Source organism: Aristolochia californica, unplaced genomic scaffold (genome assembly GCF_029961685.1).
Source record: "Aristolochia californica isolate CCGP_79_NKW_82.1479 unplaced genomic scaffold, dmAriCali1.0.hap1 SCAF_13, whole genome shotgun sequence".
Lineage (NCBI taxonomy): Eukaryota > Viridiplantae > Streptophyta > Magnoliopsida > Piperales > Aristolochiaceae > Aristolochia > Aristolochia californica.
Window position 1 is genome coordinate 658,084 of NW_027181804.1, and position 26,882 is coordinate 684,965.

The following is a 26,882-nucleotide window of genomic DNA, read 5'->3' on the forward strand; positions in this document are numbered from 1 at the left end:
TTTCTCCGATAACCGAAGTTCTGAATCTCTAGAGGTTATGAGCCGGCACACTAGAATATGACTGACAAGTACCAATTTTTTTAATGGAGATTAAAGGGGGAAATTATGCTTAATATAATAGCATATACTATAATTAATACCAATAAAATCAATTTATTTATTTAGATTAATCCAAATACACTCATTTATTGAATACCAAAACTAAAAGTCTTATTATTAACTATCAATTGGAGAGACGAAGGTAGCTTCTCAGTAGTAGGGTGGCTCCGCAGGAGGAGATTCAGGTGTGAATGACCACCAGGCCGGTGGCTGAACCGGTGACACAGGGAGTACCCATGGCACTTCGGCCTCGTTTGTTGCGTCATCAGCCGGTGCCGCCCATGGAGCTGGCATTGACGGCGGGGGAGGTACCAACGCAGGCGGCATTGGCGACAAGGAAGGTGCCCACCATGGAGCCGGGGTGGCAGATGCTGGCACTTCTGGTAGTAGTACCCACTGAGACGGAGCTGCCGAAGGTGCCGGCGCTGGTGTTTCCCAATCATCTCCAACCTCGACTTGAGCTCCGACGGGGGCCGGCCAAGGAGCTGGCAGTTCTGGTATTAGTACCCACTGAGACGGAGCAACCGAAGGTGCCGGCGCTGGTGGCAGGTAAGCGCCCCTGGGAAGAACCGTGATTTTGAGCTTCTGGCCGTAGTAGCTGCAGTGGTCGTCGACGCCACAGATGTACCATTTCTTCCCCGGAGTGGTCAACGTGATCCGGTCACTCCCGGTCGTGAAAACACCATTGTTGGGTGACACTATGCACTGCGCAAATCCAGTCCCGTTTACCTTGACCACGCTGTGGTACGCTTCATCGTAGTTGAACACTGCACCATAATATCAGATCAATACACTTAAAAACCCTTCATAAGAGTCACTATAGGACTTATTGTTTGGGATGGCAGTTTAAAAAAATCCAACTACATATAAATCCCTTTTCTCCTTAATAACATCCTTAATTTTTAATAATATCTCTATATTATCTTATATAGATACACTAAAAAATATTCAATTAAAAATTAAAAATAATTTTTTTGAAACCCTTTAGGGTGGGGATACTTACGAGGTGAAACCCGACCCGACTACCATCCCTAACTACTACCGATTAGGTAAGGTGGGTTGCATATGGAAACATACTTACAAACACTACTCTGAGAGTATTTGGATACACTAGGAACAATGTAGGGGGTGTTAATCGAAGACCCTCCCTCGGTATTTTTCAATGGGAGTTGTACATAAACTAAAGGCTTTGGCACAGTTAATCTAAATCAACTCGAATATCATGTTAAAGTCAAGACTGCTTCCATCGCATAATAACTAGCCCTAGTAAGAAATTTCCTAGGGATCGTTTGTGGTGCCATAGGAAAATAAAATGACAAAAAAGTTATTATTTTTTATTGGTTTTTCATTGAATTTTTTTTTATTGTAAAATTTTTCCTTTGATCGGTTTTCCTGTGTTTGTACTACGATAGGAAAATTAGTTATAATGTTTGTGTTTACGGTACTAGAAATAATTTTTTTTTGTAAAAAATAATAAATAAGATTAAATTAAGAGGTAAAACCACTTTTTAGTATTTTTTTTATAAATTTCTTATAGGAGTAATAGAAAAATAATTTTCCTATATTTTTGATAAATTTTAAATACCAAAGAAATCAAGAAAATCAAATGAAAAAAAAAAAAAAACTATGGAAATTTTTAGTCGAAGGGGAAATTTTTGTATGAGTCTTCTTCCTTTAGGGTTAGCAGAGACTACTATTCTAATGATTACCTAGAGTATCTCCGACGTAGAACCTTTTCCCCCTGGCCCAAGCTTCATAATCGACGTCGATGGTCCAGCCGGAATCGTCTCCAACGATGAACTCCGTCGCCGAAGCGATAAAAAGAGCCGGAAAAACTACCAAGACTGCAAGAGCTACGTGAGCAAACTGCATTTTGATCAGTGCCATGAGACACAAGCAGCAGCTGTTTGATGATTTGCTAATTCAATGAAGACGGAGAGACGATTATTTATAGCATCATTTTGAGGAAGAAAAGCTGGCATGAAAATGGAATGGTCCAGATTGCCGACTCGATATAAGCTGCCGATTTTCGTTATAAAACATGCTTAGTAGAGGAATAAAATTGTCCGTGAATTAAATAACAGATCGACCACGAAGGCAGGTAGCTGCGTTGCCATTCATTGACTGGACCAACGGAGGCCATGGCCTGCTTTCTTTGGCTTAAAAAATGATGCCAACGAGGGAGTCGATTGAAGAGATGTAACTTTCAGGAGACTGAAGGATGGAAGATGAATCCTATGATCTCTTAACTTCACTGATCTATGTTTGTCTTTGATACATTGTCACTTTGCTCGTTAGAGCTTGAGATTGGTATTTTATAGTTAGGTAACACGTAGGTTGTTACATGTTTGGTATGTAGACTATGTGTTACATTCCGATTTTAGGCTCGAGTTTGAAGTATTCAGATCAAACCAAATTCTCACATATGCAGGTTCGAGTTTGACTCGACTCGATGCCAACCCTAATCATCACTAGACCAACAATGTTTTGTCTCTAGCATCTTTGGGCCTATGGTGCATACCGACTTGTGCAGCATATATTCACCTTTTGAGTGCATCCTTAATTCGGGGATAAATATACCATGTTTAATTGCTAAATTTCCTATTTAGCAACAATGTTGGATTCTTATCTAATGACCGACACTAGATCCTTACTATGCCATTTTCTACACTAGTCTTCTAATAGCCCCCCATATCATATCATATCATTTCTTACACTAAGTACGTATGCCTATCGGTAGTTTCATGGGTATATGCAAATTTTGTTTTAGCAGATCTAATGGGTTATGAAGCATTGGTAATATTGAAATCGAATCAAGTAAGTATTTCATGTCCCACTTGTGGCGAATTATCACATCGCCATCGGTATATGTTGAAGTGCCTCTAGGGACACTTGAATTGTTGCTAATGGTATTTTTCATTATGTGACACTTTAGTTGTTAATGTCATCCACTACACATACACTTGTAAGGAAAAATAAAGTAGGTTTTAATAATTTTTGTTATTTTATATGATACAAATATGAGGTTGGTTAAAAAGGTTCTACAACAACATGTATGGAAACAAATAAGGGAGTATATTAATATCAGTGGGTAAAAAACCCTAGTCTAAATTAACAAAAGGATATTTTCATTATTAAAATTAATATATAAAATATTAAAGGGTATTTTTTATCATTTTAGTCGACATGTATTAAAGGAAAGGGAAGACAAGGTATTTCTACCATTTTTTATTTATATATCATTTGAAGGTATAGTAAATTGTTTATTTTTCAATTTTCATTGGAAGAGATTGCATTAATCAAGATACTAATTCCCAAGACTTCAAAACATAAATATTGCTATCATCCATCAAATAGAAATATCCCATGAATATCTTCTTTCAACTCCTTTAAAAAGATATTGGTGCAAAAGAGCTAGATATTATTTTTTAATTTATTTTTTTGAGCGATTTTAGAGGAAAGACTTGAAAATGAGGTAAATTTGTGCTACCAGAGGAAAAACAAATGCCAAGAAAATTATTTTTTCTTTGACAAATTTTCTCACTGGAAATTTTTCTTGATTGAATTTTCTTTCCTTTTGACCGATTTTCTTGTGTTTGTGCCACGATAGGAAATAATGAAAACAATAGTTGCAGTTGTTTGTGTTTATACCAGAAATCAAATAATTTTTAAAAATAATAAAAATACGATTGAAATTAGAAGTAAGTAATCAAGAACCACTTTAGTGTTTTTAGTTTATTTTTCCTATAGTTTTCTATTGATGTAATAGGAAATTCATTGTTCTTAAAGGAAAGAGGAATTTAAAAGGAATCAAGCATAAAAATTTTTAATCCCAAAAACAATACAAATGGAAAATTTTGGTGAATTGAAAATCTTTCTTATAACATTTTTTCCTAGACTTTCCAATTGACACAAACACACCCTAAAGAAAAAAAATAAAAATCATAATCTCAATATAATCAATTTAGTCTGAATAAAATCATAATCATTCTTATCAATGACATTGCAAAGTTTTTTGTGAAAAAGAAAAAAAAAGTTGCAGTTCCTACAATGGATGCTTATAACTTCTATAAACAATCACTTTGGAGACGAAGACAGCTTCTCAGTAATTATACGGTGCTTCAGCAGGAGAAGCTTCTGGTGCAGATGGCCACCGTGATGGTGCAGGTGCCGTGTAGTCTGACCCAGCGGCGGGCGGCGATACAGGGACTGCCCACGGAGCCTCACCCCCACGTGCATCCTATTCAGATGGCGCGGCCCACGGAGTCGGCATTGGTGTCACGGATGCAGGCACCGGTGCCCACGGAGCTGGAGTTGTAGAACTCCAGGGAGCCGGTGCCGGAGGTGAATTATAATCATACCCGTTTTGGGGTTGGGTCTCGACCGGAGCCGACCATGGAGCTGGCACCACAGGCATCTGGGGTGGTGCTCCCCATTTACGAGGAACTGCCATCGGTGCTGGCACTGGTGTCATATAACCGCCTCCGCTCTCTGGTGGAGTTTCGACGGGACCCGACCAAGGGGCTGGAGCTGGTGACATCTCAGAGACTGCCGGAGATGGAGATGGCGGCAGGTAATCATCCTTCGGAAGAACCGTGATTTTGAGCTTCTGGGAATAGTAGCTGCAGTGGTTTGCGATGCCACAGATGTACCATTTGTTTCCCGGGGTGGTCAAGGTGATCCAATCATTTCCGGTCGTCAAAACGCCAGTGTTGGGTGATACCAGGCACTGCGCAAACCCAGTCCCGTTTACCTTGACCACGCTGTGGTACCCTTCTTCGTAGTTGAACACTGCACCAAACATCAGATCAATAGATTATTTCATGTGTTTAGGAATGAAAACTTGGTTTTGAATCCGTATTAATCGTGAATTACCGAGAATATCTCCGACGTAGAACGTTTTCCCCATGGCCCAAGCTTCATAATCGACGTCGATGCTCCACCCCGAGTCGTCTCCGACGATGAACTCCGTTGCGGAAGCGAAGGACAGTAAAATGACCAAAGCTGCAAGAACTGCGAGAGTGACCTGGGTTTTGATCAATGCCATGAGAGACAAGCTGATTTTTGAAGATTTCTCTCAATGATGCATTGCTGGGGAGAGGGACAGAGGTATTTATAGAGCATCGTTCGAGGAAGAAGAACCAGAAACCGGCACAAAAGGGTACTCAGATTCGTTTGCCGACTGTGACCGGCCGATCTTCGTTATAAAACACGGTGGGAGAAAAAAGTGACTGCTCATGATTAAACAAATCGAGGGCGGCGGACGGTGCAACCTGCTCCATTTTGCCTTGCATCGACTCGCCTGCTTCTTCACATACAAATGGAGGCTAACGAGGAACTCCACTCAAATGGTAAGACGAGTTGCAGACATGTAATTTTCAGAAGAAAAACAAAATTCTGTTTAGAGTCCGTTTGGACCCATGCCATCTTATGTGGTCGAGAGGTGGCTCAAGCATGGTTTTCCCGAATTTCTGACTAGGACCAGGACTTTGCGAGTTCACTGGTCAGACTTGGCTCGAGCCCCCCAACCCAATCTGCCTATCCTGATTCCAAGTAAACTCGGTCATGTTGCCAGTTGACGCAGCAAGTTAGAAAACCATGGGCTTAAGAAATACCTAGTATTATAAGATACATGATTATATGCATGACACACCTAAGTTAGAAACATGATTATATGCATGACATACCTAAGTTATGGTTGGCGTTAGGTAAGACCATCTGTGCTGCAAAGAGACCTTGCCACCTGGGAACTGGCACTAATCCTTGAAAAGTGAAGGTCTGTGAGTTTCATCACCATTTTCATTTCAGATGTCACCAATGCATTGTGTAGGGTTTTGAAGCCCTATGCAGCCTGTGGTTGGATGTGGGTTTGTCACCAGCAAAGGACTGGAGGCATCTAAATAACAACTTATTTGTTACTTGGACTAGGAGTGGTGACCCTCAATCTGTTACTCCAATATGTATGACTTAATGAAAGTTCTCTCATTAACACGTTTCATTATCATATCTGTGCTATAAAAGGAAAGGAGCAAAAGAGAGGCCTTGGTTTACAGTAGTTGGTCCTATAAAGTCAGATGAAGAAGTTGTCTTGCAAACTGGGAGACCTTCTTGGCCTTATCATGTTCTTTGTTTGTTATTGTGTTTGCTTGTCTGCATATGTGTGAAATTAGAATTCCTTTATGAATATCTGAGTTATATTAGAAGTTTCAAAAGAGCAAGATTACAAGGAGGGGGAACCATCCCAAACAATGAGAGATTGTTGTGATGTTCCAAATTTAGCTTACATTACAGCTAAGGAATTGGTTGATCTAAGAATATGATTCCATGTATAAATAATTGAGGTTACGATATCTGCAATAGGAGAAATAATTGGCCAATGCCACCGAGGGGAGGAGGCTGAGCTAGAGCACCAACTAATGACAACTTTGGAACACCTACAAATGACATTCTCATCACTTCAATATGCAATTTACAGACACCTATTTGAATTCTAACTTCTCGATGATTTTCTACTTGAATTATTTTCTCTTCATGTTTTACTGCTGATTCCAAAATCTTCTGTTTCCACTTTTCAGCTTGGTGGTCTGCTTGGTGGTCTATTATCACTTCCTTGGGGGCTATATGTATTAATTTGTCAGGTAAGGCTATAGAAAAGAATAAATAACTTGCAAAACACACCCTTCTTCTATCAACTTCTCTTTTTTAAAAAATAAAAATAAAAATTTGATTCTATTTTTAAGTTGTGTTAATTTTATTCACATATTCAAAGAACACCTGAGAAGCCATGCCTAAATGATGTGTCTGAGGTGGGTGCATGGAGGAGAACAGCTCTAACTATTGCAGTCTTTCTTGTTGTATTGATACTGCTTCCTCTGTGGGATGAGCTTGCAGAGGAACTGGGTATAGGTCTTGTAACCACATTTTGATGTAATTACTTCCTATAAAATACATTAAAAGTCCAATTGATTTCTTTCTTAAATATAATAAATCGTTTCATTCCTCTTTTTGAATGACTTTTAGTACAAAATGTTTGTCTCTGCACTACATATACTGCTAGATTTCTTTACTCAAGAGAATTTCTTCATTGCATTGCTCTTTAAGGGTCTATTTGGAACCCCTAGAAAAGGAAAAAAAAAGGAAAAAAATAAGAATTCGACTATTATTATTTCCGAAAACAGTTAGTTAAAATATAAAACGATGATCAAATTCTCTTCTTACTAACTATTTTTAGAATAATAATGGTCAAAATTTTCTTTTCTTTTCTTTTCTATGGGGTTCCAAACACCGTAAGGGTCTTTTCATTTATTCTTAAAATAATTGTATTATTCATCCCCTGCATACTACCAGGTTTCTCTTCTCAAGATAAGTGCATTTATCATCCCATACTGTTAGGTTTCTTTACTCAAGATAATTTATTTTAAGCTTTGCGATTTCTAATGAGTGTGCAAAAAGTGGCTTCTAAGTAGTCATATACTAATAATTTTAAATATATATATATATATATATGTATATATAATTAACATTATTATTATTATTATTATCAACATTAGAGTTATTAATATTAATCACAATTATTAATATTATCATAAGTATTAATACAATTTATTAATTCACTTACTATAATGAATTGTGATTAGAAAGAATTATATTACATAAGCTTTAGAAATTTAAAATAATAATTTATATTAATTATTAAGTATTTTGATTGCTTCCTTTTTCTAACAAATAATTATAAATTATAAATTAACATTTAATAACACATTAATGACAGAAAACTTACAACCCATATATTTCTAACTTGAGAAGAGAAACTACTGAGGAAGATGAACGGTTGCGTGCTTCTTTAACGCCGGCGACATCCCAATAGCCCGGCGACGCAGATTCTGCAGCGGTGATGAGTTTCCTTGCTGGAAAATCGTTTTACAGTCGAGGACATGAGAAGCCAAGAGAAATGAGGTAGTAGATGGAGTAATCTTTGTATCCACTTGGAAATGGCAGGATTATGTCGCACTAGGAAGAGGCTGGAAAAGAAAGTGGAGCTGCAAATTTAGGGTTTTCTCCCGGTGAAGCGGCGGCGATTCGGGGCAGATTCCATACCCGGTCCGCCAGATCCTTTCTTTCTATAGCGGGTCGGGTAGTCGGGGCGATTCCGACCCCCGACCCGAACCGCTCTAGTGATTTACCAAGTCGATTCGGCGAGTCGTGACACCATGGTCATAACATCAGAAGATTGGTCTACGTACGTCTTCTACTCTCCTCCGACCAACCGTGATGAGGGGAGGTGTCCAGTCGTTTCCCTTCACCATTCCTAGTGAATCTCTCGTACATCCACCGTACACCACGAAATTCCTGCTTTTCCACGACTTAGCGCTGATTTAAGCTCCCGGTTTTCTGGGACGGTGGTTCCAGGATTTTCCGTATGGTTAAATTTGCTACGCCTTTGATTCTCCTGTCAATTTAGGGTTATGAACTTGGCCTAAGGAGGAAGTTCTGTGTAAATTAGGCTGAATTTTTGCTGAGTGCTAGATTTTGAAGGTTTATCTCTGGGAAAATTTTTGATATTGAAGGAAGCCAAAGTATTAAATTTTGAAGAAGTGCCACCGCAATGCCGCCTTTTGGGTCGGCCTCGAAGACTGCCAGAAGGTGTCTATCGCGTTTATATGAATCGTCGAATGTGAACATTGCCGGGGGATTGTTGAATAGGACAGGCAGGAGTTGTGGGTATGCTGGTCAGTCTGCCCAGGTTCGATGGTTGAGTGGCATGGTCGGTGTTGAGAAACCCCTGGTTGTGGGTAAGCTGTTTGACAAGGATAAGGAGCTTTCCTCTTCGTTTGGTAGAACACACAATGCAATTCAATGCAGGGGGTTTCTCGGTGTTGGAGATGGGGAGGAGGGTAGTCCTCTTTCTAAGACTTATGAGGAAAGGCGTGTAATGGGGTAAGTTTGTTCTGATATCACGGAATCATTGCTTTTTCTTTCATAGTTTGATTAATGCTTCTTTTACTATTCTTGCAACTTTGCAATCTTGCGAATTAATATCAAATGCTTCGGCTTTTAAATTTGAGAAAGAAATGATTTGGCTTTTCTGAGTGCTCCTAATGGGAGCACTTGTCTAGGACAAATAGCTTGGGGTAAGCTTCAATCTTGTAATCCTTTACAAGACTTTTATCTTGCTTTCTTTCCCTCTTGCAATTTATAATCGTTCACGTTGAGGTCTCCAGATAAAAGGATTCTAAACGTTATTGGTAAAGCATAACCTCAATTTGGTATTAAATTAGCCTTTTTATATTGCTGGGACAAGGGATACTTTTATCTTGTATAAAGGAGTCCCAACTTAACCAAGAACAACATAAATATTTTACAAAAATATGCTTGTGATGGAATGAGATAGAATAATCAAATTTGCCCTTGTACTTCTTCTGCAGAGTTCATGCGTATTGTATTATTCTGTTGTTTTAGACAATGCACTTTTGGTCTTGTTATAGCTCCTTGCTGAGGCATTTACAGCTTTGGCAAGTGTACTGGTTTTTTTGGTTGATCTCCAGGAACATATATTCTTTTCTTCTCCATATTTTCCTTTTTTCTTTTCCTCCTTAAGCATATCCAAAATATGATCTTCAATTTCCATTAACTGGAAAAAGAAAAAGGAATAATAGAGAGATCAAGAAAAAAGGCTGTAAATAGAGGTCAGTCATCTGTTTTGGTGCCTACAATTTACTTAATTAACCAGATTTAGACCACTACTTTCAATATATCCAAGTAATCCAGCTCTAGTTATGGATTAATGTATCATGTCAGATTAGAAGTCTCTTTACCTTTGTCAACTCAAACAATTGGTTTTGCAGTATCAATCATTGCCTAGAATAATAGAAAATGTGGAGTGACAGTATATACTGGAACTGTAGGAACTCAGAGGATTTAATGGAGCAGTTTCTTTTCTTTCAATTTATTTTTCCTTTTCTTGAACATTGAGGAAGAATTTAGAGGGAAACAAAGGATATCTTTATTTTTTTTTACAGACTCATGATACATGGACAAAATGCTCCCTGATAATAGCATTCAATTCAAACATTGTGGTGAGCTTTTAGATAATGGATGTGCTTATCCTAGTGCTTTTTTTTTTTTTTAGGAAAATTAGTTCTAGTATGACTTGTAGTATAGCCAATTTACTCTTGGATTCATAACACTAGTCATACTTTTCTCCTTATGTATATAAAGTTTCATTTCTGTAAATGTTTGAGACGAGGTCTTGTTGGTTTATCATCAGAATCTGTTTGTCTTGTTTTATTGACATTGTTGCCTGCTAGTCTTTCTTTTCTCTTTGCTACAATCTAATGTTTTTATTATTTGGTGTTTTCTTCTTTGGCTAGTATGCTTGACCCTTTTTGGGGGCAGCTATCAGGTGCTTACTTTGCATTATTAACATTATTTTAAATAATCAGGTATTCCCCTGAGCAACTGTTTGCAGTGGTTGCAGCTGTTGACTTGTATGAAGATTTTCTTCCCTGGTGTCAGCGGTCACAGATTATTAAGCGCAATGAGGATGGATCCCTTGATGCTGAGCTTGAGATTGGTTTCAAATTTTTAGTTGAAAGCTATACTTCTCATGTTGAATTGAAGAAACCAGAGCGTATAAAGGTGACAGTTTTGCTGAATCTTGTGGAACTTGATTATTCGACACTAGTTGGTCATAATGTTATCTCATGTAGCTCTCTTTAGCTCAGCTTTACTGAATGTGCTAGTTTTTGTCTCATGACTTTTTAATCATAAATGTAGTCCTGAAGGGAGTTATTTTTGCAACTGGGTGCATTGGTGTTTGTGGATGCATTAAATGGGGGTAAACACAAATAGTTTGGAGTTATAAATAGTTTGACAAGCTTTGTTTATTTCACTTGCAGCTCCAGTTTTTTTTTTTTTTTTTTTATAAATAAATGCAGACATGCTAATTTGATGAAATTTTAAATTATCGCACTAATACTTGGTGACTGCTTTAATCAAAGTCGAGATTGGCTATCTTACTGCTTTCCTCTTCTCTTCCACTTGCCCACTATGTTACTGCTTTCCTCTTCTCTTCCACATAAACATGTACATAGATTGAACTACAGCATATGTTAGCTATGTATACAGTTATCTCGTTATGTTTAATTTGTTTCTTTTATGGATATCGAAATTAAAGGTGTTCTGTATTCTTCAAGGTGTGAGTTGTGTAACATCTTAGAATAAATATGATTGTTGTTTGTTCTTTTTTCATACCTATATTACAGATCCAATATCCTTTGTTGAGCTTCTTATAAGCTTTGCTGTTTTCTTGCTTACATTGGAAATGCTTTATTTTTTTGCAGTCAACAGTTAGTGATAGTGGCCTCTTTGATCATTTGATAAACATATGGGAGTTTAATCCTGGGCCCGTTCCTGGGACTTGTGATCTTTATTTCTATGTGGATTTTAAGTTCCAGTCACCACTTTATCGACAGGTATTCTTGCCTCAGCTTGTTATGTTTTTCTTTTCCTTTTTTTCAGTGTTTTTGTTCTTTTTTTTCTTTTTGTTGAAACAACAAATTGCTTGCATTAACAAATTACTGAAAAATTGTAGAGGGAGAGGACCCCAGCCTTTAGATTACAGAGGATGGGAGGACCTGACAGCAAGATCTTTCCGTGAAATCCCTTCTTTAGCTAGCTGATCTGAAATTCTGAAATGCTATTTGCTTTTATGAGATGACTTTGTGGAGCAAAGAGGATTGATTTTGTCAAATATATGACTGATAACTGGTGAAGGGAAATTAGAATGTTTGATTGCTAAGTGCTATAATTGGCTGTTGTGAAGAATTGATTCTGGTGATTTGTGATACTGTTCTCTTTTTATCATATGCTTTATTATGTCATTTACTTGATTATTCTCCATAAGAAATCCAGCAATGAACTTCTCTGGCTTGGTAGGATTTCTGAGTACTTAATGACATTCATTAACCTCTCTCCTTCTAATCAAGAATGAGCTGACATGATGATGGTTATATGGGGACAGGTGGCATCCATGTTTTTCAAAGAGGTGGTTACGCGGCTTGTGGGTTCATTCAGTGATCGCTGCCGATTGATTTATGGACCAGGTATTCGGGTCCTCGAAAAATCTTATGGAAGTCAGAGAGCATAAATAACACCAAGCATGGGCAACCAAAAAACACCCACCTACTTGATTGTGCTGTTTAATAGCACTGTGGGTTTGGTCCATCTCAGTTTTCTTTGGAGAAATTTACTTCATTCATATAAGTTCATTTCTGTATCTTTGTAACCTGACTGGCTAAAATTTTGCAGCCACTGAACAGAATGAGTTGCACCTAGTGGGTAGTCATTTTTTTTAAGTTAGAAGATTACTGTAATCCCTCAAATCTGACTCAATTTTACATGTTGCCTTCTTTATTACTTAGTGCAAGTGCAACATACCATAATTTACATGCATTAGACACATCTAGGAATAGTTGAAAGTTTTACATTAAATTGTCTCTTGTCTCTTCAACAATTTTTTTCAATGTGTTGGGTTTTAATGTGTTTTAGTATCTGTTTTACCTGACTTGGGTTCCGATTTGGCACCTTATATCTAACATATCAGTGCTTAATATTAAATCTTAAGAGTTTTAATGCGATACTGATATGGGCAACCTTAATTTTTTCTAGCCTTCAAGTCTATATGAAAACTGAGATTTTGTGTGGGAATAAAATAAAGGGCAAGGAAAGAATTGGCTGTTTCTGGTGAGAATATTTCAGATCTGAAGAGTCTGGATTGCTTGAAAGTGCTCATTGAATGCCTTTCTAACAAGAAGATATGTCTCTTTGCTACTGATTAAATCTGAGCATCTTATCAGACAGCTATTTTTTCATACTCTTTGCAAGTTTCTCCTTTTCTGTGCAGCAACTTTCATTTTTTTATTTTAATCTTTGAATTTTTTGGACTTCAGCATTTTCAGTTTTATGCATGAGTAGGACATCTGTGAATTGTTAATTGATGTAGCCATAGTCTGCACTTTCGGATTTTGACAGTCTTCTGTTCAATTCTTCTTCTTTTCCTCATGTTTTGAGCCTAAATATATTTCTTTCAGAGTTGAAGAATAATCGATGTGTTTGAAACCTTATCAGAGATTCCCACCTCCATGATCACTCACCCAAATCATCATCGTCTCCGCGGAAACATTCCGTGGCTTAATGTGAACCGATCGTACCATCTTGTCGTTCTCAACTTTTTCAGTTTTCTTTTTCTTTTTCATCTTTATTCTCTCGATCGCTTCAGGTATAAAAAAAAAAATAGAAAGCAACCATAATTTGGAAAGAGCAAGTGAAATTAGGTTAAGAAGCCGAAGTGAGTTTCTTGAAAATTTTGGAAACTTTAGAAAGATTTGACTGAAAATCCAACCATATCGGAAGTTTAAGCAAGGAAATGGTTGGGAGGTGGATGGCGAGACAAGAGAGAAAGAGAAGGTGTTAGAAGAACATATTCTATTCGATTGATCCTTCCTTTGAGATGGTGGAAAGAGACAAGTGGAAGCTTACCTTTTGCCTTTGTGCACTAGTGAGCATGAGAATTTGGGAACAAAAGCTGCATTTTGACCAAACTCTTTCCAAAAGGACAAGAATCCACCATGCAAGTGGCTTAAGTGGGTCTCCTCCCTTCTTGCCCTACTAACTTTAATAAATTTGATGCATCATGAAATTTCATTTTAACTTTTCTACTTTATGACAATTAATCATTTTTCTTTATTTTGAATTATATTTGATATTTAGTATTAAGGCATTATATTCTTTTTATATAATAAGAAAGTACAACAAATAGAATATATAAATGAATAAGTCATCAAAATTATCAATCTTACCTTTCTTTTTTCTAAATTGATGCTTAAATTAAATATTTTTATTTTTATTATCTTTAATTAAAACCTATAAATAGCATTATTGCATATATACTGAAAAAAAGTCTTATAAAATATAAATTTTTCCTCATATAATCATCTATTTATTTAAAAATGGAAAAAATATTTTTGGTTTATATTCTAATAAGTAAAAATTATAATTCGAAAGCTCGACAACTTGCCCTGTTTGAGTCAACTTGAATCAATCAAAAAGCGATCAATTTTTTTTATGATATGTACAATTATTTATAATATAATTGACCATTTGTTACCTTTCCTCTATGTGACTTTCCTAAAAAAACATTAAAAAAGCTGGTTGTACCTTAATTTTGATTAGACTTGAGTTTAACCTCTAGTGCTTATTATTATAATTTTGATTAATAATAATTAAGTAATCAGGAGCACAAAAGAAAGTGCATGGAAATGTTCACTACTTATTAGGTACACTTTATCAATCATAACTAAGTGCTGTGGTGACAATTTAGCAAAGTGGGATCCATCAGAATAATGGGTCAACATTGATAAAAATTTTTGTAGTTAATTTTATTTTTCAACATAAGTTTATGTAAAATTATGAAAATCTTATTTTATAAACATAGCCCCCAAAATATATCATAAACACTTATATATACCATTTAATCTAAAGTTAATGTTTATATAAACTTAAAATATCATCAATAATCCATATATACTCTTGTGATTAAATTCTATCATTTTCGCCTACATTGGGAAAAACCAAAATGCTCTGCCAATGGTAATATGATTTTCCTTTAATATCATTTATGATTTAATAAACATATATTATATAAATATATAATTATTAATAAACACTTTTGTGAGTGTTTTATTGTCAACCTATCAAAATATATTTTTTAATAATTATTTAAATTTTATATTATCAAAGTGGTTCCGTCCACTCTTGTAGGCGCTTTCTGCACCTAACAGATCGGCCTTTTGGGTGTATTGGCTAGCCGCCGCTGTCATGGTATCAAAGCTAGGCACGCTACGTCCCACGTTCGAATCCCGTAAGATGAGGTCAAGAATAGGCGGGGGTGGATATCAGAGTGGTTCTGTTCACTCTTGTAGGCGGTAGCTTTTCGTACCTAACAAATTGGTCTTTTGGGTGTATTGGTTAGCCGCTGTCATATATTACATAATTATGCAACAATTCATATGAAACTTAGAGATAAATTATATGATAAATTATATAATCTAAATTCTATATTTTGAATATGTCCATAATTCTTGCATATAATTTGATGCATTAAGTGTAAGAAAATTAGTATTTATTATAGTTTAAAATTTTCATTAATGGGTTGTTATAAACATAGGATTATGAACCCCAAAATATTCCCAATATTATCTCTTAAGGCCTAAGATGGGTAAAAGCCATTTTTGTTGAGACCCCACTTGACATTTGGGCTCTCACTGAGGCGAATCTCATGGGAATGCCACCGGGAACATTTAATAAAATAGTAAAAAAATTAAATTAAAAGAATGGATTTTTATATAATATTGAGTAATAAAATAGTGAAATTGGGTATAAAAGGATTCCTGAAATTTTCTCTCCTGGCCAACTGAGTTTGGCAGAGCCGAGGGGAAATAATGGACAGGGGAGTACGCGGAAAAAATATGGCTGTCAAAAGATCCTCAGCGGCTGGAATTCTGTAGATTCTCTCTGGGAATTTCAGATCTCTTCCCTTCAGTAGTTTTATCGGAGGGCAGAGGAGGACAGGAGGAGAGAAGGTTTGATTTTCGTTGTTGGGTTCTGTTGGTTCCCGGCGAGAGATGTCGACGCCGGCGAGAAAGAGGCTGATGAGGGATTTCAAGAGGCTGCAGCAAGATCCGCCTGCAGGGATCAGCGGAGCGCCGCAGGACAACAATATCATGCTCTGGAACGCTGTTATTTTTGGGTATATGATTGATATGTCCCCTAAAAATTGTATTTTTCGTTTTTAATTTTTAATTTTGAGATGTTGGGGTCTTGGCTGCATGAGTCATAATGGTTTTTTTTTCGATTTGATATGCAGACCGGATGACACCCCTTGGGATGGAGGTGAGTCCATTGCTTTGTCTGAATTGTGCTGCGTCGGGTTTGTATAGTTGAAAATTCTGGAACAGGACTAGTAGCAGGAAGTTTTACTCGTTTTGTTTCTAGTTTGGTTATGTCTTTTCATCGCTGTGGTGCTTGAAATTTTGTTTATCGTTGACTTTACCAAGATTTTGGTGTACTTGTAATGCTAATCGTGGGATTTAAATATTTGTGGCGATTGTTTCAGCTGACCATGATTCTCAGCATTTGAACTAGAGTCTTGGTTTACATTTTTTTGAAACTTAAAAATCCCTGCAATTGATTTTTTAGACGAAGAGTCAAGTCTTTGTTCTTGGATCGGCCGTATAGCTCCATGGATTTGAAGTTGGTAAATGTTTTAGTTTCTTCTGTCCTTGGACCTAGTGTTTACTTCTTTTATGGCTTTTTTATTTTATTTTATTTGCTTGGTTCTCACTTGCATAGATAGACATTTGTTCAGTTGTCTGTAGTCAGTAATACCTGATTCTTTTCTTTCCCTCCTGTAGATAGAAAAATTAGACTTGTTGTTACGTGATAGTGTTTGTGCCATGTATTCAACTTTTTTCCTGCTCCAGGACTTGTTTCTGTCATGTTGTTCTGCTGTTTGCACATGTGCTTGTTTATATTTTGACTGCTCGCCTTCTTTGCACCAGACCAGAATATTTATTTTTGGGACTCAGATCCTTTTTTAGTTTTTTGGCCTATTCTATGGGAAAGTTGCATAAGGCTAGGGTCTGTTAGTGTATTTATTGTTAGCATTAGAAACCTTCCATTCAAAAAATGATTATGTTTGAAGTTTTCTTTCCATGCTTGAGAGGTGTTGTGTGTGCATCTTAATATTAACTTATAAAAATGTGTCTGACCTGTAACTTTGGATGATCTCAACTGTATTTGTTTTCAAAATAAGCAACTAGTCTTTTTTCCTTGAGATTTTCCAGGCACGTTTAAGCTGACGCTGCAGTTTACCGAGGATTATCCTAATAAGCCTCCAACAGTTCGTTTTGTCTCACGAATGTTCCATCCAAATAGTAAGTTGGAAGCTCAAATCAGAATACAAATCTACAATCATCTAAAATTGCTTGGTAGGCTTTCCGAATTTGAGATGTTTCCACCTCTAACAGAAAGTGTTTTTATGAATATTGGACAGTTTATGCAGACGGAAGTATTTGCTTGGATATTTTGCAGAATCAGTGGAGTCCAATTTATGATGTTGCAGCGATACTGACCTCCATTCAGGTTGTTTTTTGTGCAATTATTTTTAACTAAGTAGAAATCGAGGTGATTGTTGACTTCATGTCATGAACTTAATGTTTGATCTTTAATATTTGTAATGGGTATCGGTAATCATGTTAGATCTTCTGGAATCAGAGATATGGTCTTTGACTTCTGAACCAAGTTCATTTGATTAGACTCTTCTATTATCTACACCTACACCTTACATACTTCTTGTTTCTGAGGAAGGTAAATTTAAATTGTTTAATCTCATTGTGCCCTATCAGTTACTGATCTCTGCCCGTTTGATGCATGTTGGCTAGCCTTGCCTACTTTTGACTGAAATGCTAAGACTGTTAAGGTACAAATAGATGGTGCTAGATGGAAAACTAGTATCCACTACCCATGTGCAATTCTGCCCTCATAAGGCAGAAATTTCCTTCAGTTATCATCAAATTTCTGTTCTTCTATTTGAACAAGGTGCTTGCTAGAACTGACAACAGAAAGATTTTTTACTTCATTTGAGGATTTTTTTCTTTATTGGTAGTTATCAAATTTACAAATTCAACTATCAATGTGGTAGTGATTTCCATTAACTGAATTTGGTGATCAATTAGAAGGCTGTTAACATGCACGACAGACTCCTAAATATCATCATAGTCCGAGGTCAAATGAATCATTTTTCCTCCACCTGATTTATCAAATCCCAAGGATATTTTCCTTTGACATTTCAAATGTCTTTCTCCTAATGCCTTCATCTCATCTCAGCTTTCCTTATTTCTTGTCAATCCATCAATCCATATTTTTAAAATCTTTCCCACACATGTACTACTTATATCTACATCTAACATGTCCAAACCATCTTAAACAGCATTATTATCTTTCTCATCTATTGGTGCTACTCCTTTGTTGCCAATACTTTTTTTTAGAAATAACATTTTTTCTCGTATGTTTATCGTTGATTTTGTCTTCCTAGATCTGCCATGCACCCAAATCAACATTCTTGTCTCTGTCACACTCATGTTTGCAGAAAGCATCAGTTTTCTAACTTTATGGAGCTTAACAAATTTTACAAGTAGGGTGCCCTTGATTAAGATTTGGTGCCACCCAACAAAAAAGGGTTTCTTTCATCCTAAATTTGAGAGAGAAAGAGAGTTGTTCTTATTAGGTACTTTTCTTGTGACAAATTAGTAGTTTCAACTGCTCGTCAGTTGTGGAGGCTTGCATATGGTGACAGCAATTGCCTATTGCACATTTGTATAAACAATCAGGTATCAGTGATTGTAATTTTGTGATTCTAATGTCCTGTTTGTATGTCTACATATCTAAATGTAAGATAATCCTACTTGTGCCTAGACACTGCATGATTGAAGTTCTACCATGATCTATTTTCAACCACAAACTTATGCTCTGTAGCTCACCTATCTTCTAATTACCCATTAATTACCTAAATCTGTGTTTGTCCTGTACCTGTTTATTCATTAAGTAGTGTTATTGAAGCCTAGACGGCAAGATTTTCAAGTTTGACAGATGAGTTAAAATTTGAACTGGCATTCATTCTTTAAACAAAATTAACGAATAATAAAAAATAAAAGAAGTTACATTTATTATGCTTTTGTGTTCCGTAATAAATATCAATGCTAGACTCTGATGGAAAAAAAATCCCTTTGGTGCAATTTAGTGTTGAAGGTGATCCATGTGTGAATGGGCATTGATTTACTTTTTTGGCTGTAGTTTTTGGAGCATTATAATTTGATGGAAGACCATGTTTAAGCTGAATTTTTAAGTTCTGTAGAGAGCAATTCATTTACATGACATTTATCTGTGATCTTCCAGTCCCTCCTTTGTGACCCGAATCCAAACTCTCCAGCGAATTCAGAAGCAGCTCGGATGTTCAGTGAGAACAAGCGAGAGTACAACCGCCGAGTTCGTGAGATAGTGGAGCAGAGCTGGACAGCTGATTAACAAATGTGCATCTTCTTGGTGCCAGAAGAAAGGTAGAAATGATTTGGAGTTGAATGTCTGTTCACAACTGTAGCAATCATTAGGGAGTACCTAGTATTGCTTGAATTGTTCTTGGGAGGACTCTATTGCTTCTGGGTTTCGGCTCCTGAACGTTACTTATTTTTTTTCGTTTTTTTGCATCATTAGCTTTTTACGCTCTTCCAGCAGGCTCGCTTTCGTGTAATATTGTTATGTCATGTCTTAATATATTGTGTATAAAGGGATTATAGCCGATACATAGTATTAATTAAACTGAACTGTGAGAGCCAAGGGTTACAATTTGGCAAGTTGGTTTAATTTAGACTGGTTTGGAATGCATCTCAAGCAGATAACTTTTTAAGGATATTCTTGGCCCTAGCAGTATGCTTCATATTTGTTCACCATTGTCTTTCTTTCTTTTCTTTTTTTTGAAAAGCCGAATCAGATTACATGTTATAAGATAAAGAACTAAAAGGAATTACTATAGAAGGGATCTACAGAGACCAAGATGCTCAGTGGAGGTTTCTTTTGCTAGTGAATCTGAAAGACTATTAGCTGATCTTGTTCATACTTCCAGCAGCTCATGACTTTGGCCGAATCCCCTTCAATAATGAGTGGATTTACAAAGTCTCGTTCCATTCCATAGGAGCCTGGATTCCAGCTTCTAGAGTGCCACAGAGTCTTCATTGTGGTTTATCAATATTTCTGCAATTGATCACTTGCATTGATTGCTCTTCGTCTCCAGTCCTTTCTGAAGAGTATGGTCATGTGATCATTTCTGAAGCCTTTTCTGCTAGGGTTTGGGTCATGAAATATCTGGCCTGTAAATTGTCAGTGGACTTGATAAGCTCTATTGTATGAAAGGGATAAAGTTTCAACTTCCAGAGTTTGGGAAGCATTAACTTCATTCTATGCAGTGAAAGGAATCATCTGAACTTTGAGGATTGTGGTCTGGACCAATAAAGAGATCACCATCTGCAATTAAAAAAGAAATGCCCAAATCTAATATGCTGCATGGAAGATAAAAGAGATTCACGGTAAAAAGTGAATTTCAGCTTTTATATATACCGGAGTACACAATCGATAATGGTTTCCAACAGGAGGACTGCACTCAGAAAAGGCATGGAACATTATTGCAAGAACATCCTCACATCAGAGGATTCAAACAGAAGCAAATTTCTTTGATAATTTGATAACTGAAAGCGAGGGGATATGTCGTTCCTTCACCACAAACTACTTTATTATCCATGTGATTTACATAAGAAGAGCATTTTGTCCTTGTGATACTTAGAATGTCGGCAGTAGGGGTCTGTTCGGAACCCATAGAAAAGAAATGAAAAGAAATTTTTTTTTTTATTATTATTATTCTAAAAAATTGCCAGTAAAAAAATAAAAAAATTATTATATATTTTTATTAATTATTTTTAGAAATAATAATGGTTAAATTCTTTTTTTTTTTTTTCTTTTGGTTCAAACAGACCCATATATATTTTTATATTTATGCAAAGCCAGTTCGCTTACCTACCCACGCGTGCGATGGGAGTTGGAGACCGAGGACACCAACCTGAAAGCTAATGGACCGAATGAACATTAGTAACAAAGCCATGCTGGGGGAGGGAGAGATTAAAAAAACAAAAAGTAACAGTGATTAGGAACAAATTTGTGTTCCATTCATTTGAGTTGTATTGTACTACAAGCAGTAATAACAACAGAAGAAACCAGTGTACCGATTGATATGCACTATACATTGCAAAGGGGAGACATATACACCTTGGTGTTGAGAATCCTCTATCGTTGTTGAACAGAGATTTGCAGCTTCGTAGGTCTGTAAGGTGATTCTGGAGACCCACCACCGCTCTGAGAGTCTCCTTTCCAGGTTTCTTGAACCTGAGCAGCAAACTGCATGTTCCAGAGCACATCTTCAATGGAAGGCCTCTCTGTTGGTTCATTAGAGAGACACCTGATGCAGATCTGCATCACTGTCTTCAGAGATTCATCCGAGCAATTTGCTAGTACTGCTGGATCGACTGGGCTCCTTGGAGCAGATTCGTCTACTGTTATGCTTGCTTGTAACTGTTGTGAGTCAGAATTGAAATATAAATGTAAGGGTGGCTACTAAGTTCTAGAGACCAGAAAGGAATCCAACTTGGGCTTCTTATGCAAAATATCCCAAATAGAACATATTTAAGACTTTGTGTTTCATTACTTCAATTCTTTTTATATGGGGTCCTGGCTTCCAGAGTTCATTTACATCAAGCTCTTGGCAGAAGAGCTTACAAAAATTGAGTAAAAGCCAAAATTTACTTGAGTCAGGCACTTGTATATTTAGATACCAAGTGAACCTTGCTCAGGCATCTTTGCTTCCAGTAAGCGAGAAACAAGGCTGAATTACTCTCAGTTAGATAGCTTAACCACAGAACCTGGAACAGTCGGTTGATAGCCTTTCTTTGCATATCATATCAAAGAATTATGAATTCATGTTGTTGAGTGATGCTGAGTAAGCAAGCATTCATCAGTAGTATTAAGGTGTCTATGTTTGTTTAATTGAATAAGTGCAATCTAACTAAATTTATCTGTTCAGACCAATGCATTCCTCTTGAGACTTAAAATAACTTTACAACCAAACATTTATATCCTCTTAGGTCTTTACTTCCACTACCAAAATGCAGTGATAGTGACGAATTCCATACCTGACCTTTCACCGCATCCACATCATCTTGGGACATGATGAGGCTTCCAGTGATAAGTTCTAGTAATATTCCCCCAAAATCATGCATATCGGTCTTATCATCCTGTTTAACCCTATAAATCAAGATTTTCCAGGTTATTATTATCAAACAAGATTATCAAGCGAACAAAAATGTAGCAACTTGCAAATCAGAAAATCATAATTTACTTGTTGTAAAATGCATAATAAATGTGGATATTAATGTACTAATGTGAACATAAACATTTGTACTCAAAACTAAGGAAACATTCAATGAGATTAAGGAAAAAAAAAACTTTCAAGGCGGTCTCCTTCTCAAAATCTGCTCAAGTTATTAGCAGTTTATTATACCTGCCAGGGGCACATTTATCTTTTGAAACATTTGAAGACACACCAGTTCTATCCTGCAATGTTGTAAAAAAAGATATTCCAAATTCAGTAACATAGATTGTCCAAGTTGTCAAATCATAAATATTCAGTTTCAAACAGAGGAAAAAGAAAAGTTCATATAATTCCATCTGACCTCATTTCTCATATTCTCAGTCAACACTGGCAAATTGTAGCTGCTTATTTTTGCAACAAGGTTACGGTCCAACAGTACATTTGTTATCCTCAGATTATTGGCATAAATGCCTGGTACAATTCCGGCATGCAGAAAATGGATACCTTTTGCTATGCCAATGGCAGCCGATATCCTCTGTGCCCAGGACAGGATTTGGCCTGAAGCTCCTGCAGAAATGATAAGGTAAGAATGATTAAATCAGCAAAGGGAAAGAGGGCGAAAATATAAACTAGCAAGGAGTTTAAAACAACAAGACTTGCTATAAAGGATGGCTTACCAGATATGTGGCTTCTAAGAGTTCCATTTGCTATGTATTCAAATACGATGAATATTCTGCTAACGCTCGAATCCTCCAGATAGTATTCAAAACAGTGACCAAGGGCACTAACCAAATGTTGATGCCTGAGCTTTGAAATTAATTCAATGTGGTGAACAAAATTTTGAGTAGTGTGCTTCTGTTTCAATTTCAAGCATCTTATGGCAATGGGGGAGCCATCACTCAACCTACCTCTATACATCTGAGACCACAACCAGTTAAAAGTTAAACAATGAGATTTTGAAAGAAAACTTGAGAAGAAATATACAATCTATTTTAAAAATAAAAAATAAAAAATTAAGTGCAAGCTGATTATCTTTTTTATTAACAGGCCTAACATGGAAAAAGTTCTCAAATAAGACATCTACGGCAGAAAAATAATTATGCAAGGACTAAGTTGTCAAGAACACTGTTTCTGACATAAACTATCCACAGATTCAACATGGAAACATATGACCTCCAACAAAGTGAGGAGTCTTGCTGGCTTAGGAGTTATATGCTCCTCAGGCTTTTCCCTTGTTTGTTTGCACCTAGTATTATGTGGACAAAATCATTTGACAACATTATATTCCAAGAGCAGTGTTTTCTAATCTTGTTTTGGACTTGTATGCGTATCCCTAGCCATTACTTAGTTCTAACATTTTTCTGGCTGCTCTTTCCTAAGATCTAGAGCTACAGATCCCATCTCAGGCACCAACCCACCTGTTTGATTTTGAGAGAGTCGGATGCTTGTTTAGATATCTAAGTTTAGTGAATATCTCTGTAATAGTTAGCTAAACCTCTTTTCCTCAACTGTCATTTATATTTGGATAAAATCCAACGCACCCATGGAAAACACCCTGTTAATGCTGACATGGACTTGTAAACTACATAATAATAAGTTCCAATACGTGAAAAAACAGAGGATCAAATGCACTTTTTGCAGTAGTGTTCAATATTTTTATTTTTATTTTTTCAAGATGCAAAAGTTTCAATATTCAGGATAACGAGAAAAGGATAAGGTATACCTGTCCATGAGAACCTTCGCCCATGAAACTAGATGTGTCAAAGTTATTTGTGGCTTCCTCAAGCTCCTCTAAAGAAAATGTTCGATAAGCCGGTAGACCAAGTGCTCCTAGTTTCATGCTTTGAGATATATATCCTTTCAATAGGAGGAGAAGGATATGTTAATGCTTTGTCACTCGGGCAACAATCTAGAATTGGAAATATAAGGCTCTGAAATCAGAGTTTACATGATAATGACAGTACATGGTAACAAGACTAGGGGAAGAACCGAAAACAGGAACTTACTTGCATCAGAAAGGAGCTTTGATGGAATACCAGTGGAAAAATTTTCTGCAACCAATGTTCTTGGAGGCCTTTTTATCATCCTTCGCATATTCATTCTTCTGCGAACCAGTAATATCAAGAGACTGACAAGCACAATCATCCCAGTTATCCCTCCCAATGTGCTTAGCAACACAATTACTTTATTATTTGTTTGACTTTTCTTTTTGTCATGGTTTGCTATTCCCACTGCCAAAGCTTGGTTCTGGCAAAACCAGTGCGGATGCTGATTTTGGACGGCAGTTTCTAGACAATTTCGCGAGTACTGAACTACCCTGCTCTTCGAATCTGATAGGAGACAAATGGGCAAGTTCCCATTCAAAAGGTTTGCGGATAAATCAACATACTCAAGCTCGCCGTTACAAGACAGGTTCTCAAAAAGCATTCCAGACAATCTGTTCCGCGATATATTAAGGTAATGAATTGAAGGCAAAGACAGCAATGACGGCGGGAAAGGACCCACAAATCTATTCGAAGAAATATCTAGCCTTTGCAGCTGATAAAAGGATGCAATTTCAGAAGGAACGCCCGAGCTAAACCTGTTGTTTCTCAAATCTAGAGTAACGAGCTTCTTTCCCAAAGTCGGGAAGAGGGGTCCCAAAAAATTGTCCGCCAATTTGAGCGCTTGAAGGTTGGTCAAGCTGCTAAAATCGGGAACTTCTCCTGCCAACAGATTGTTTGATAAATCTAACACTCTGAGATTCTCTAGAGTCCTCAGTGGATCGGGCAAAGGTCCACTCAGAGAATTGTTCTTCAAGCTCAATACAGCAAGAACAGGGAGCGCGCTCACCCAGTCAGGTATATGACCCCGTAACATGTTATTATCTAGTATTAGAGTTTGGAGGTTCCGAAGATACCAGATTTCCGGAGGAATAACACCGTGAAGAAAGTTCGAACTCACGTTCAGTATTTCCAGGGAAGAAAAACGGGAGATTTTGGCAGGTAGAGGTCCCCATAAACCGAGCGAGACCAACGAAATGACTTTCAAGCTCGGAAGTTTTACCAGAGTCGTGAAGAAAGAACGTATAGAGAAATTCCGGGGCAACGCTGGAGACCCATCTTTGCCAATGATATGCAGTTGAGTAATAGTGCCGTCGTAACAAACGACGGTCAGAGAAGGGGAGGGCTCGATGTTGCAGAAATCCGTGGAAAAGTTCCAACTGCTTAAAACTGGCGGTGAGTTTAACAAGCGCTGAATTCTCAGAAGCGTCTGGACTTGAGAGGATTGTAGCTCGTAGCTGTAAGAGATCATCATCATCAAGAAGGTAAAGAAAAGGAAAAGAGCTGCGGAGTCTCTTTTCGCCATCTGAGTACCACTTACAGAAGCCCGCAATCGAGTAAGTTTTGCAGGGTTCACGGCGCCGATGCAACTGTGGAAGAGAAAAGCTGTTCTCTCAGCAGTCAGCTACCCGCAGTAGGTGCCAAGATGCATTCAGCGGAGTGTCTTCAATAGTACGGATGTGCTGTCCAACACTATGGAAGAGCTGCAAGTACGATAAAAAAAATTAATATGGCTGTTAGTTTGCATCACAGAGAGCTAAGTAACTGTGTACGAGATATTAGTAAGTTTTAAAGATACTACTTCAGTGTTTTTGTTTCCCATTAAGGTATTTTTACGAGGAGAATCTCTGTAATTTGCAGTTTACCAACTACACCAGAAACGTCATGTTATAATTGAACCGTCCATATCGCGAGAGATACATCTTCGACAACGGCGTTCGAGTCTAAATCATGGAATCTTATCCTTACTGAAAACGAAAACCAGATTGAAAATGGAAAATAGGAAGCAGTATAGCTGAAAGGAAGCACAGAACAAGAAAATATTAACAGTAACGGCAATTAAAATCTCTTACTTCGTATCTACGAGCTTCAAATCTTCTTCGGTGACATCTTTCGGTGAAGTTCGGTTTTTCGCAGGTCGCAGGACTCATGGAGCTAAAGCTGGATGCGAGAAGATATCAGTCAGAGAGGAGTCACTGCTTTTCACTTGCGATCTTCTAAATTCCCTAAAAAATAACAAGTCGATCAAACTCCAGGTAGCACAATGCGGCTTCTGTTTTCTTATTGTCAACCTTATTAGCACCAATTGCTTTAAAATAGCATTCTCCAGCTATAACCAGATTGCTCATCTAGAAGCAGTTAATTAAACAGGACTACGACAAGGTGAATCTTCCAAATTCCAATTACAAATTCACACCAGCCGATACAGATCTACGCAACCGGTAACTTGAGTCTTTCAAAAACCTTGCCTGCATCTCCATCGTCCAGAACATTCCATTGTTTTCCAATGTCAATTTTGGTCACGGATCGGAGCCATGCAAACGCGGGGGACCAAGAACCAGGCAAGCTCACAAGATACGTACAGAGATGGATCAGGAAGTCACAGTTTGGGACGCGGAAACCGACAATTTCCAGTTTCCACTACCAGCGACGCTCTACGCAGTAAAATCCATCGAGTTCCATTCTTTTTCAGCTGAATCTTTTTGTATTTTAATTTCTCTCTGGCGCTGGGGATGGAATCTCGACGAAACTACATGAAAGGCGCGGAAAGCAAAAGAGAGATTCTCGTTGAAGACGACCTTTATTCGTCCGCCGCCTCTCGCACCCGACGCTGCTCTTCTCCTTTCGCTTTCTCAGCGTTCGAAGTGGACAAAAGAAAAGCTGCGATTTTTCGGTTTTTTGCGCTTTTGTTCCAGCGAAGCCCCTCGCTT

General features: G+C 37.3%; 5 protein-coding genes across 6 annotated transcripts; 2 read left to right on the forward strand and 3 right to left on the reverse strand.

Annotated features, from left to right (window-relative positions):
• Positions 1-249: 249 nt before the first annotated feature.
• LOC137948395 (uclacyanin 1-like) lies at positions 250-1,986 on the reverse strand. Its single transcript, XM_068794476.1, has 2 exons — positions 1,809-1,986; positions 250-866 (listed from the first exon to the last, which is right to left on the reverse strand). The coding sequence occupies exons 1-2, from the start codon at positions 1,984-1,986 to the stop codon at positions 250-252; spliced, it is 795 nt and encodes a 264-aa protein (XP_068650577.1).
• A 2,353-nt stretch (positions 1,987-4,339) lies between these two features.
• Positions 4,340-5,146, reverse strand: LOC137948396 (blue copper protein 1a-like). Its single transcript, XM_068794477.1, has 2 exons — positions 4,975-5,146; positions 4,340-4,890 (listed from the first exon to the last, which is right to left on the reverse strand). Exons 1-2 carry the CDS (start codon positions 5,144-5,146, stop codon positions 4,340-4,342), a joined length of 723 nt encoding a protein of 240 aa, XP_068650578.1.
• Positions 5,147-8,175: 3,029 nt separating this feature from the next.
• Positions 8,176-12,531, forward strand: LOC137948795 (uncharacterized). Its single transcript, XM_068794966.1, has 4 exons — positions 8,176-9,036; positions 10,542-10,737; positions 11,442-11,573; positions 12,122-12,531. The coding sequence occupies exons 1-4, from the start codon at positions 8,705-8,707 to the stop codon at positions 12,245-12,247; spliced, it is 786 nt and encodes a 261-aa protein (XP_068651067.1). The 5' UTR covers positions 8,176-8,704; the 3' UTR covers positions 12,248-12,531.
• Positions 12,532-15,561: 3,030 nt separating this feature from the next.
• On the forward strand, positions 15,562-19,621 carry LOC137947819 (ubiquitin-conjugating enzyme E2 2-like). The gene is made up of 5 exons (XM_068793611.1): positions 15,562-15,907; positions 16,025-16,050; positions 17,004-17,093; positions 17,213-17,301; positions 19,114-19,621. The coding sequence occupies exons 1-5, from the start codon at positions 15,783-15,785 to the stop codon at positions 19,240-19,242; spliced, it is 459 nt and encodes a 152-aa protein (XP_068649712.1). The 5' UTR covers positions 15,562-15,782; the 3' UTR covers positions 19,243-19,621.
• Positions 19,622-20,749: 1,128 nt separating this feature from the next.
• On the reverse strand, positions 20,750-25,608 carry LOC137947818 (probable inactive leucine-rich repeat receptor-like protein kinase At3g03770). Of its 2 annotated transcripts, none has more exons than XM_068793610.1 (7): positions 24,136-25,608; positions 23,853-23,986; positions 22,807-23,047; positions 22,491-22,696; positions 22,319-22,371; positions 21,951-22,062; positions 20,750-21,333 (listed from the first exon to the last, which is right to left on the reverse strand). In XM_068793610.1, the coding sequence occupies exons 1-7, from the start codon at positions 25,475-25,477 to the stop codon at positions 21,049-21,051; spliced, it is 2,373 nt and encodes a 790-aa protein (XP_068649711.1). In that variant the 5' UTR covers positions 25,478-25,608; the 3' UTR covers positions 20,750-21,048. The 2 variants fall into 2 exon arrangements, 1 of the variants encoding a protein (XP_068649711.1); XR_011111557.1 differs by having other exon boundaries at positions 21,247-21,333; positions 21,951-22,052.
• Between the last annotated feature and the right edge of the window lie 1,274 nt (positions 25,609-26,882).

What these genes read in the sequence shown, in the direction of transcription:
- LOC137948395 (XM_068794476.1), bottom strand. Translation starts at nt 1,986, where the DNA reads ATGGCACTGATCAAAATGCAGTTTGCTCACGTAGCTCTTGCAGTCTTG. An exon ending in CTACGTCGGAGATACTCTAG is followed by an intron (nt 867 to 1,808) that starts GTAATCATTAGA and finishes ATTATGGTGCAG; the next exon opens with TGTTCAACTACGATGAAGCG.
- LOC137948396 (XM_068794477.1), bottom strand. Translation starts at nt 5,146, where the DNA reads ATGGCATTGATCAAAACCCAGGTCACTCTCGCAGTTCTTGCAGCTTTG. An exon ending in CTACGTCGGAGATATTCTCG is followed by an intron (nt 4,891 to 4,974) that starts GTAATTCACGAT and finishes TGTTTGGTGCAG; the next exon opens with TGTTCAACTACGAAGAAGGG.
- LOC137948795 (XM_068794966.1), top strand. Translation starts at nt 8,705, where the DNA reads ATGCCGCCTTTTGGGTCGGCCTCGAAGACTGCCAGAAGGTGTCTATCG. An exon ending in GAGGAAAGGCGTGTAATGGG is followed by an intron (nt 9,037 to 10,541) that starts GTAAGTTTGTTC and finishes TTAAATAATCAG; the next exon opens with GTATTCCCCTGAGCAACTGT. An exon ending in AGTCACCACTTTATCGACAG is followed by an intron (nt 11,574 to 12,121) that starts GTATTCTTGCCT and finishes ATATGGGGACAG; the next exon opens with GTGGCATCCATGTTTTTCAA.
- LOC137947819 (XM_068793611.1), top strand. Translation starts at nt 15,783, where the DNA reads ATGTCGACGCCGGCGAGAAAGAGGCTGATGAGGGATTTCAAGAGGCTG. An exon ending in TGACACCCCTTGGGATGGAG is followed by an intron (nt 16,051 to 17,003) that starts GTGAGTCCATTG and finishes GAGATTTTCCAG; the next exon opens with GCACGTTTAAGCTGACGCTG. An exon ending in CGATACTGACCTCCATTCAG is followed by an intron (nt 17,302 to 19,113) that starts GTTGTTTTTTGT and finishes GTGATCTTCCAG; the next exon opens with TCCCTCCTTTGTGACCCGAA.
- LOC137947818 (XM_068793610.1), bottom strand. Translation starts at nt 25,477, where the DNA reads ATGGCGAAAAGAGACTCCGCAGCTCTTTTCCTTTTCTTTACCTTCTTG. An exon ending in TCTTAGAAGCCACATATCTG is followed by an intron (nt 22,697 to 22,806) that starts GTAAGCCATCCT and finishes TCATTTCTGCAG; the next exon opens with GAGCTTCAGGCCAAATCCTG. An exon ending in TGGATGCGGTGAAAGGTCAG is followed by an intron (nt 21,334 to 21,950) that starts GTATGGAATTCG and finishes GACTCACAACAG; the next exon opens with TTACAAGCAAGCATAACAGT.